The sequence below is a fragment of the Cotesia glomerata genome, linkage group LG3, assembly GCF_020080835.1.
Source record: "Cotesia glomerata isolate CgM1 linkage group LG3, MPM_Cglom_v2.3, whole genome shotgun sequence".
Lineage (NCBI taxonomy): Eukaryota > Metazoa > Arthropoda > Insecta > Hymenoptera > Braconidae > Cotesia > Cotesia glomerata.
Window position 1 is genome coordinate 15,494,754 of NC_058160.1, and position 11,672 is coordinate 15,506,425.

The 11,672-nt window shown below is 26.7% G+C and overlaps 1 protein-coding gene across 1 annotated transcript; it reads left to right on the plus strand.

Moving 5' to 3' along the window:
* Positions 1–7,396: 7,396 nt before the first annotated feature.
* LOC123261377 lies at positions 7,397–11,288 on the plus strand. The gene is made up of 3 exons (XM_044722971.1): positions 7,397–8,283; positions 8,401–11,161; positions 11,259–11,288. Exons 1-3 carry the CDS (start codon positions 7,397–7,399, stop codon positions 11,286–11,288), a joined length of 3,678 nt encoding a protein of 1,225 aa, XP_044578906.1.
* Positions 11,289–11,672: the final 384 nt, after the last annotated feature.

Consider the following 11,672-nt stretch of genomic DNA (forward strand, 5'->3'; position numbering starts at 1 on the left):
TTAAGCTTTCTAGGATCTCGAAACGTCAAGATCTGATGAAATCTCGATTTTTGAAAAACGGGGTAAAACTAATAACTTCCCGATTTTTAAAAATTTTTAATTTTCTTAGCGGAAAGTTAAAAGAAATTATAAAAATTCTATTTACATTCATTTATTTTTAAAAATTATTAAAAAAAATTATTTTGTTTTTGCAAATTTCAATTTATTAATAATAATGTCATGTTGTAAATTTTTTTGCAGATAATTTATTTAGAGAAAGCAAAGACTAAGATAATCAATAGTTATACTGGAGGGAATCATAAAAATTTTGAAATTTCGATTAAAGACGACACTATCATTCAGGGCTTGGGTACTATGAAGAAAAAGCATATCCGAGTAATATCTTCTTATGATTCAAAAGTCGAATATCCTTTGGTGAATCTTGATCAAATTCAAGGAAATCTCTTACCAACGATTATGCGTAAGTAGTATTATTAATCATTTGTAATTAATGAAATATATATTAAAAATTATTATAGGTACGTGGGGATTTTTGAAAACAACATTTTCTGTCAAGAGTACTGGAACGTCTACCAGAAATGAAGCGACTAGTTATAATACTGATGGTAATTTAAAATTAGAGATTAGAATTTTAAATTATAGTGCGAATGATTTGTGTCAAGGAAATCATGTAGAAGTGATTGGATTTCCGGAAATTAAAGGTATTTTTGCACACGTTAATACATATTTGATGTTTTTGTGATTTTAAGTCTTTTAAATATGATTTGTAACGGGGTGGTTAGCCCTGTCCAATTGGTCACCCCTTTCCTCTTTGAAAAGGGCGCCACTGGGATTTTATACTCGGTGTCCCAGAAACCGGGGAGCATGAGAAGGAAAGATCGGGTCGTGAGAAGTTGAGAAAGGCTGAAAAATTAATACTGAGAAACAATTATTAACAATTTAATTATTTATTCAATATAAACAATTTTATTTTAACAAAATTCCTTAATAATATTACCCTTAAAATTAACCTATCAATTACTTAATTGTGAGGACCTCTCACCTACGCAGGCACTTGCCAAAACTTATAACTAAATATCCTTAAATTCTTTCAACTATAGATCATTACGCATCTATCTTCTTAATTTCTTAACTCTACATAGACCATTACGCATCTATCCTTAATTTCCTAATTCAATCATAGACCATTACGCATCTAGATTCCTAATTTCTTAAACCCTCGTCCAACTGACGGAATAACAAACAACATGTTTTACCCAATAAAAACTTCTTAATTATTCAATTATCTGAACTAATTTCACATAAACAACCTCGTCTACCTGACGGAATACCATATAATCTTATTCAATTCCATATAAAATCATCCACCGGACGTTAACTTCATTTCTCAAATTTTCTTAAATAAAATTTTAACCAATTTTCCTTAAATAAATTTAATCTCCAGATTAACTAAATTTACCAAATTCACCAAATTTTCTTATCGAATTTATCTAATAAATTATCCTTAATTCAATCAATTATTTAATAATTGATTTAGCACTTTTCTAACTTAAACAATTCAATTACATTTATCCACCGGCCTAAATTTAATTTTCCAAAACTTTACAATACTATCATAATCTACTAAATTTTACGCCAACACTTGTTTACTGCAAATAAATTTTACTACATTACATAATCACTAAATTTCTGTACTAGTTCACTTACTAAATTTTCTACTAATATTTTCAATTAATAAATTCTACTGAACTCATTACAGGATTTACTAAATTTAATCTTCCTAGACAAAATTCTAAACATCAACTATTCGAATCCTAAGCGTCTCAATACAACTCTTAACTACATACATTCTAGAATGACCTTCACTGACTTAATTACGCATTTTCATTTCTTATTCAAATTTACTTTTCTTTGTATCTCGAAAATTCTTAACTAAAATTAATTTATCATAGCCAACAGGCCTATAATAAATTACTTATAAATTCTCTACAGTAAATTCACAAATAAACTCTTAATCTCACTCTTTTAAAATAAATATCCAATAACAAAAACTAGCTAAATGACCTTGGCGCATGAATTTCTAAAGTACAAAACTTGCTAATATAAAAATGACCGCTCGAGAAATTAATTTTAATTATTTCAGCCTCTTAATTAAATTAATAATCAATTTTGGCCTAAAAAAATCGAAAATACCTGGAGACTCAATTATTGTTTTATCCAACGACGACTGATACTCCGGTCCAACTTGGCTGGCTCCGCCGCTTGACGTCTTGTCGTCTCAAACCACTATGTTAGCTTCCGGTCAGGGCTTGTCCAATTCCAAATACCGTAATAAACTCCTCAGTAGTTGCTTTCTATCGTCGGCGTTCAACACTGCACTCTCTTGACTTATCTAATCTCAACAAGGTCACTGATTCACAAAAGGCAAAAGGCCACTGGCTTCCAGAAGGGAAAAAGCCTCGATGTTTTTCGTGCTCGCTCTTTTATAACCCTCAGCTCAGGCTCTCGAACTTTCCTATTGTTACGCCCCGCTTCATTTTCCGGGAACAGTAGTGGGGAATCTTGATTAGCACGCCCGGTGACAAGTCGAAACTCTTGTCAAAAATCGAAAAGTAAGGGAAAACCCTTACCTACCGTGCGTCAATTATCGGGGTCGATAATGACCCCGGGAAGTTCGATTTTCCCTGTTACAGATTATAATTCGTTAATTATGTTCTAGATAATTATTTAGTACTGACTGTAGAAACTATTAATGAAATGCGTAAAATGAGCAATAAAATTGAACCTTTGAAATGGTTATTGAAAGGAAAAAATTCTATTTCTGTGCCTGAGTATAACAAACGCCAAAAATTGAATTAAATATACCTGAATTTTTATTTTTTATCTCGATACTTGACTTTCTGATCATAATTAAATTGAAAGAAATTAATTTGATAATCACTGAATTATTTGAAATTGATGTTAAAAATTTTAATTCAAGTTATTCATATTAATGCTTAAAATCTATTGTTCATTATTTTGTCAGCTTTTGAATTTTTGGGTTTCAAATAAAATAAAATATAATTAATAAATAATAATAATTATCTCTGTATGTTTTTATTTATTTCAGTAATTTGATTTCAAATCATAATTTAAAATATAATAATAAAGGTTAGTATTTACATTTTCATATTCTTTTTTGCGATGAGTGTCTCTGATTTTTATGGTTGCATTTTATTTTTAATATTATCATGTAAATATGATTTTTTTTAATTTATTGATTTATTTAATATTTTACTGATAAGTTTATTATTTTTTTTTTTTGCATTTATTATTGCTTATATTTAAAAATTAAAAATGTAGTAAGTAGAAATTATAGTGAATAATTTAATCTTATGAATTTACATGTCTTAATTTCAATTATTAGTGATAATATATGTAACAAACTGGTAATTTAATTAATATTAACTTTAATTTGAATTGTTTTAATTTGATAATTAATAATTATTTATTGTAATGAGCTATAAAATTTGTATTGGTGGAAAGTGATAACGGAGGAGTAAATGCAAAATTTTCAACGGTTAGTTTTTTTTAAGATTTTAATTTTAGTGAGCTGAATCAAACTGTTGCAACAGTAAAAAAAAATTTCATTTGGAATTGAATGAGAAAATATAAATACATTATTTTTTTTTTTTTTATTATTTAATTGATTTTATTTTTTTTACTTCTTCTTTATAAAAAAGTAATACCAGTTGTGGTAATGAAAGAATAAAAAAAAGGAAATAGTTTTTATTAGTCGTTAATTTTGAAAAAAATTTTTCTTATAAAATGAATTGACTTTAAATACTAATAATAAAATACTAAGAATTAAATTAAATAATAATAAAAAAAAATTATCTTGAATAATTTTTTTTCTTTGATTATTATATAGCTTAATTTAATAGATAATTTATCAATTAATAGCAAATAATTATAGCTATTATATTTAAATTCTTTAAAATAATTTTGTTTGCATCTGAAGTTGGTGTATAATGCAATATTTTTTGTTATTAACCTCATCATGTAATAAGTTTGTTTATCAGTATAAATAATAACATTGAATATTATCATTGAATTGATAAATAACTTAAACTGATATAAAATATTGATAAATTACACATTGACGACGATATATTCTTATATTTATTTAAGTAAGTTCATATTTTGATTAAAATCATATGTTATTTCTTTAATTTATCTAAGAGGAAAATAATTTAATAAGAATTCATTGAGATTATATTATTATAAATTTTACAAAGGACTTCAAATTTTTAAGGTATTTGCTATGATTATTTTAATTTATTATTATTCGTATTGATAAATATTAAATTCGAATGACTAATGTTTTTGATTATTTTTTTTTATTTGCATGTGAGAATTTAATTTATAATAATTAGAATTCAATCTATAATTTCGCGTTTAAAGTAGTACCCTCGCCAGAAGCGTTTTATAAGGAATTTTTTTAAATTTTAGCAGATTAATATTTATATAATTCTGCATCGATTGACGCAAATCGAAATTTTTTGACCATTTAGTTTCAGAGATATTTAATTTCAAAGTTCGAATTTTTAGAGGAGGTTATGCACTGTGATATACGGGATACCGGAAATTTTACTCGTATATTTTATTATAACTAAGAAACTTTTTTTAAGATTTTCATAAACTAAACTAAACTACGATTAAAAAACAGCTATTATTTATTTTTTTCAAACTTTCATTGATTTTTACCATCTAGATTTTTAAATATTATTCAAAAATAACCATGAGTAGAAGTGAGTAAGGAATAGCAAGTGAGAAAGACAAAAATATCCTAAACTATACCCAAATTTACTCGCACTATATGTCGCGAGGGTACTACCTTAAGACTTAGCTTTGTTAAAGTCTGAAAATTTTTTTTATTTAAGTTTTTAATTCAAAGAAAAAAATTTTTTCAAATGGATTTTGCATCTCTAGTAGTTCTTACTACTCTCGTCATTCCGAAAAACTTTATGACAAATCATTAATAATGAAGATACAGCTATTTTTCATCATTCAAAAAAATGATTTTTGTTGGTATAAAATGGCGACTGGAACTTATAGCTTCATTACTTTTAATTTAATAATATTTTATTATGGAGTTTTGTCTATATTTTTCCGAATTTTTCGCGAATTTATTCTTCTAAAGAGTTGCTGATGCACTCTTTTTCACATGGTTATTGTTTTTTTTTTTTTTTTTTTTTTTTCAAATATAAATCTTAATAAAATTATTTAAAAAATAAATAAAAGCTAAGTTTAATAATTCCAAATGTCTTATGCGCTTGTGTTACATGTTCAAATTTTAAATTCATGTTCACACCTCGTAGCACGAAGCGCGTGAGGTCGTGCTTTATACTCGACTCGTCAAGGTTAAGTAATTTTATGATCTTCAAATGTCTCTATCACAACCATATTACACTTATACAATAATATAAGTAAATGTACACCGAGAAAACACTTAAATTAAACCATTTTTTACTTTCTAAAATCATTTCATGTAGCCATTTTGAAAAAAAAAAACGTTTTGAAGAAATTTTACGTGGACGTCCGGATGTGATCCCATTTTGGATGTACCAACGATTACTCCCGAATAAATTGATATTTCAAGACCAGATCTTTTTTATTAGTTTAAGAATGCGATGAACTGGGCCCGTATTTCATATCAGTAGCCTAGTTTATGTATTTTTTTTAAATTGAATTTTTATTGAAATTCACTACGATACAACCGTATAGAGACAAATGAATTTTTCTTCTTTGTCACGTGAAAACTATGGTACCACTTGATCAAGCTAGATTTTTTTAGACTGCGTGCGCATATGACAAGAACAAGAAAAAAGGGCGCTGATATTTAAAAAAAAAAAAAATACTCAGTAAGAAATTATTTAATTATAATTTTTTTTTTTAATCAATTACACAATTTATTTAAAAAAAATGAATTAGCGTTAGGAAGCGTGTACTTTTGGATTTTCCAAACTTTTTTGAATTTTTCAATAATTTAATTAAAGGTTAATCGATAAAATTAAAGGAAAAGAGAAGAAACAACAATCTTTTTAATAAATTAATTATTAATAAATTAATTGCTAAGAAAATTAAAAAAAAAATTGGAAAACGGTTGACCCTAAAGGCCATCCCTGAAACTTTTTGCTAATTCCAATCATTATTTGTACCGCTTGTTGCTCGAAGAGCTCAAAAATTACATTTTTTGTGTTATTGAGCTCGGAGAGCTCAAAAGTCTGATAAAAGTTTGATGAAACAGTATTTTTTTGATTTTAAATCTGCCATAACTTCTGAATATGTCAATTGATTTGTCAGCTGACACGGCTGGCAGCAGTCGATGCAGTTTTTCGAGTTCTAAAAAGAATTTCAAACCGCGCATTGATCAGATATTAATTTCTTTTATTTTTTTCGACAACAAAATCTCATAAACGAATCAATCGATTTCGTTCAGCTCGGTAGCGATCGATGTGGTTTTTTAATATTGAAATCTTTTTAGATTTTGGAATCGATCGATAGAGCCGTTAATGAGTTATTCCAAAAGAACTACATTTAAATAATAAGTTATTCCAAAAAAAAACTACATTTAAATAATGTTATTCCAAAAAATTTGTTTTCGTTTTTTTTTGAGATTTTTTGGAATCTACAGGCTTGAGTTGGTTCAAATTTTTAGGAAATCTTAGTTTAATGGAACTTCTTGAAATGCTAAAGTTTTCACCTGATTTTACTATTATATGTCATAATTAGTATATCCAAGTGGATAGAAAACTTAAATGACATTAAAGAGTAAGAATATAAATTAAAGCAAATCCTTACCGGATTATTTTCCATTTAATTTCGAATATATATTTATAATACAGAATATTATGGTTCAATTTTCAATAAGTATATGACTTCAGGTTAATGTCTGAGCCTTAAATTTAAAAGAAAGTCCCAGCTTGTTTTATTTTTTCTATTCAGTTTAATTTTTCTTAGATCTATAACGTTGTTATTGGAGTGTTCAATAGAAATCTAGGTGGAAAAGTGATAAATAAGCAATAAACGAATAAATAAAAATATTAATCAAAAAGTATTCTTAATAGTTCGGAGGTATTCTTACAGTTGGTTGGAGGTATTGTCAATTTATTTCAAACAATATAAATTTATTTTCTTAATTAGTATTTTAAATATTAAATATCAATATACTTTAATATTTTTATTATATTTCAATTAAAAAGAATTTCATTTTTAACAATTTCTTTTTTGGTAAGATCAGGTTCTCATATATGATTTAACGTAAACAACCTTACATTACATTATCAGCTTATTCTTAAATTGATAAGATAAAATAAAGAAGTATTAATCGTACATAAAAAAAATTTTGAAGAAAATGCCAAAATTGAAACGGAAAAGTGCTACTCAACGACAGGAAGAAAACACAAGTTATAAACGAATTAAAAGAGATGTTTCTGAGAATAACAATGTCATTAATAATACAAACGATAATACTGGTAATGTAAATAAAGAAAAAAATCATTTATTAGATCGAACAAGACAACAAAGATATTTGTTGAAAGATGATAATTTAACTTTGCACAAAGAAAGAATGCAAATATATAGAAGCTTGCCAGAATATAAAGAAAAAAATAAAACTTATCAAAGGGAAAGATTGACTGAAGTCAATAATTATGAAAATCATTTAAGAAGTTTAAGACTGTCTCAACAAAAAAGATTACAAGATCCAATACATAGAAAAAATCATCACGAACAATTAAAAGTGAATCAAAGTAAAAGATTGTTAGATCCAATAAATAGGAAAAATCATCAAGAACAATTAAAAGTAAATCAAATCAAAAGATTAAAAGATCCAATCAATAGGGAAAAACATCAAAAACAATTGAAAGTAAATCAAAGTGAAAGATTACAAGATCCAATAAATAAAATAGTACATAACGAACATAACAAAAAGTGTCAAACCAAAAGATTAATGGACAAGGATAAAAAAAATCAACATAACGAAAAAAATCAAGATTGTCAGAGTAAACGATTACGCATCACTAGTAAAAGAGAAATTCATAATAAAAAATTAATTATTAATCAAAAAAAAAGATTACAGAATGAGAAACTGAGAAAAATTCACATTCAGCGAGTTTCGAGGTCCAGAGCATCGAAAAAAGCTAAAGTTGAAGATTTAAAACGCAATGTCTTGTTTAATAAATTTAATTTATTAAAATTAGAAGGTCCAACTTATGAATGTTCATCATGTTGTCGTTTATGGTTTAAATCATCACTTAAGTTTTTCAAAATAAGTGATTTTAAAAACTGTAATTTATCAAAAATAAATTTAATATGTAAAATGATAGATAAATCGACTATCGGATTTTTATGTTCAAGTTGTGAAAGGGCGATAAAAAATAATAAAATTCCAACTTTGTCTTTATATTATAAAGAATTACAATTTCCAAAAGTGCCTGATGAAATTTTGAACTTGACTGAGCTTGAAGAACGTTTTATTTGTCCTCGTATTCCATTTATGATGATTCGAGCAATTATCAATGATGGTCAATATTTTGTTAAAGGTCGAGCAGTTAATGTACCAACGAATGTTGAAACTTCCGTCAGTATTCTTCCAAGAGTTCAATCTGAAGCGATGATTATTCCAATTTGTTTTAGAAGAAAAAAATCTTTTAAATCTAATGTTATGTTTGAAAATGTTCGGCCTCAAGTGATAAAGAAAGCTGCACTAGTATTACAAAATTCTGAAGTTTATAAACGTTGTAAAATCAAATTAGATTTTCAAAGAAAGAAAAATAGCACTGATAATAATAATGATAACAAATATCCTTCAGAAAATGTAAATAATGTTGATGAAATTGACGATAATTTATCAGATGAAAATTCTGAAGATGAAGAACCGGTAAATGTCGAAGATGAATCAACTCTTTTATTAACGCAAGCTATTGTTTTTGCTCCTGGAGAAGGTCAATTACCGGTTTCATTATTTGATGAATATGCTGAAGCATTAAGTTTTATCAAAATTTATGGGGGTAAGCTGATTAAGAAACCTGAACATATAACGTATCAAAATTGGATTAAATCAGAAATAATGAGATCAGATCGACGATGTGCTACGATTATCAAATTATTTTTCTCAGCATTAAAACTTAGAACATCAAAAATTGCATCGAGTATAAATTTTTGTTTACGAAAAAATAAAATTAAATCTAAATTAATGAAAGTAGTAGATATGCTTGATGATAATAATATCAAATATATGGAATTAAATGATAGTGGATTCAAATTTTTATCTCATGATCGAGGGTCACCATCGTTTTGGGAAGAGAAAAAGAAGAACGTATTTGCATTATTTAGACAAATTGGGCCGCCAAATCTATTTTTTACTTTATCAGCAGCAGAAACAAAATGGCCTGAGTTAATCGTAATATTGAAAAAAGTTGTTGATGAAGAAGAAATTACGTTAGAACAAGCAGAAAAAATGGATTATAAAGAAAAAGCTAGATTGATTAGTGGTGATCCTGTAACAATTGCTAGATATTTTGATTACCGAATAAGAGAATTATTTAAAGTAATGAAAGAAAATAACAGTATTTTTCGTGAGCATAATATAATAGATTTTTATTACAGAATTGAATTCCAGCAAAGAGGTTCTCCTCATATTCACTGTTTATTATGGCTTGAAAATGCTCCAAATTATGATGATGAAGACGAAAATAATCTAGGTGTCATTCGATTTATTGATAAATTTATTACATGTTCTAATAAACTTCTTTCAAGAGAACTTATCAAGTTACAAACTCATAGACATACATTTACTTGTAAAAAGGGATTAAAGAAAATAAAGTGTCGCTTTGATATTCCATTTTTTCCAATGATTAAAACATGTATTTTGAAACCTTTTTCTACTATGGAGAAAGAACGAAAAAATGAATTACGAAAAGTCCGTGAAGATATACAAAAATTTTTAGAAGAAAATTTTAAAAAAGAAAGTATTATTTCAATAGAACAAATGTTAAAGAAATTTCGAATAACTTATGATTCATATATAGAAATTATCCGAAGTGGTTTGTATCGCCCGACAGTTATGTTACGCAGAAATCCAGATGAATGTATGATTAATTCTTATAATCAAGAATTATTGAAACTACATTCCGCAAATATGGATATTCAGTTTATATTAGATATGTACTCATGTGCAAGTTATGTATTGAATTACTTAAACAAACCTATCTCAGGTCTCTCACGACTAATGTATGATGTGACAAATGAAGTTAAGAGAGGAAATTATACGATGAAAGAACAGTTAAGATTAATTGCAAATGCATTTTTAAAAGCAAGTGAATTTGGGTCCCAAGAAGCAGTTTACTATATTTTAGCATTACCTTTGTCAAAGTGTTCAAGAGAAGTTACATTTGTAAATACTAATCTTCCCGAAAATAGAATTCAAGTAGTTAAATCTAAAGAAGATCTTAAGAAATTGCCTTTAAATTCAACAGATATTTATATAAAAGATACATTAGATCATTATATACATCGTCCACATGAGTTAGAAGATACATGTCTTGCATCATTTGTATCTTGGTATAATTATTCTACAAAAGAATATCATAGAAAAAATAAAATTTATAGTGATGATGAAAGTGATGATGATCATTGTATTGACAATTCTATATCTTTAAAACTTATCGATAATTCAGGTTTTGTACGAAAAAGAAGAAAATCTAAAGTTCTTAGATTTATAAATTATGATGAACAAACAGATATCGAAAATTTTACTAGAGAAAATGTAATGTTATTTATACCATGGCGAAATGAAAATATTTTGATTACATCTACTTCTTCATTATTTTTAAAAAATCAAAACTTAATTAAAGAAAGAAGATCGGAATACGTATACAATAAAAATATAGAAAATCTATTGAAAGAAGCTACCCAAAAAATGATTGAATTTGATAATGAAGATAAAACAGATGGAAATACTCCAAAAAATTTAGAAGTTTTTGATGATCCTACTCGTGAAGGTGATATTTCCATAGATATGAATGAAAGTGGAACTGAAAACAGAAATTGTGATGATAAAGATATTCATTATGTATCAATACCGCGATTGGTTACTGAGGAACATTTTATTGATTTAGTTTGCTTTCTTAATGAAAAACAAAGAAAATTTTTATTACACTTATTACATCATTTTAAAACTAAAAAATTATTACCCTTATATCATTGTGTATTAGGTGGTGCTGGCGTTGGAAAATCTCGACTGATTGAAGCAATTTATCAAACTATGCTTCGTTTTTTTAATTTTGAATCCAATAATTTAGAATCTACGAAAGTTTTATTGTGTGCGCCAACAGGAAAAGCAGCATTTGGAATTAAAGGAACAACTTTACACGCAGCTTTTATACTCCCATTGAATCAATGTTCGACAGATCTTGCTCCATTAAGTAGTGGTACTCGAAATACGCTATATTCAAAATTGAAAGATCTTAGTTTAATTATAATTGATGAAATCAGTATGGTAGGTTCAAGGATGATTCAACAAGTTGATAGCCGGTTAAAGCAAATTTTTCAAACTTCGAAACCGTTTGGTGGAATATCGGTAATTGTTTTCGGTGATTTTAATCAGTTGGCTCCTGTTGGTGACAAAT

Excerpts from the sequence above, each read along its gene's own strand:
- LOC123261377 (XM_044722971.1), top strand. The coding sequence starts at position 7,397 with ATGCCAAAATTGAAACGGAAAAGTGCTACTCAACGACAGGAAGAAAAC. Across the intron at positions 8,284-8,400 it reads TCATCATGTTGTCGTTTATG|TTGTGAAAGGGCGATAAAAA; the intron begins GTTTAAATCATC and ends TTTATGTTCAAG. Across the intron at positions 11,162-11,258 it reads AGGAACATTTTATTGATTTA|GTGGTGCTGGCGTTGGAAAA; the intron begins GTTTGCTTTCTT and ends ATTGTGTATTAG.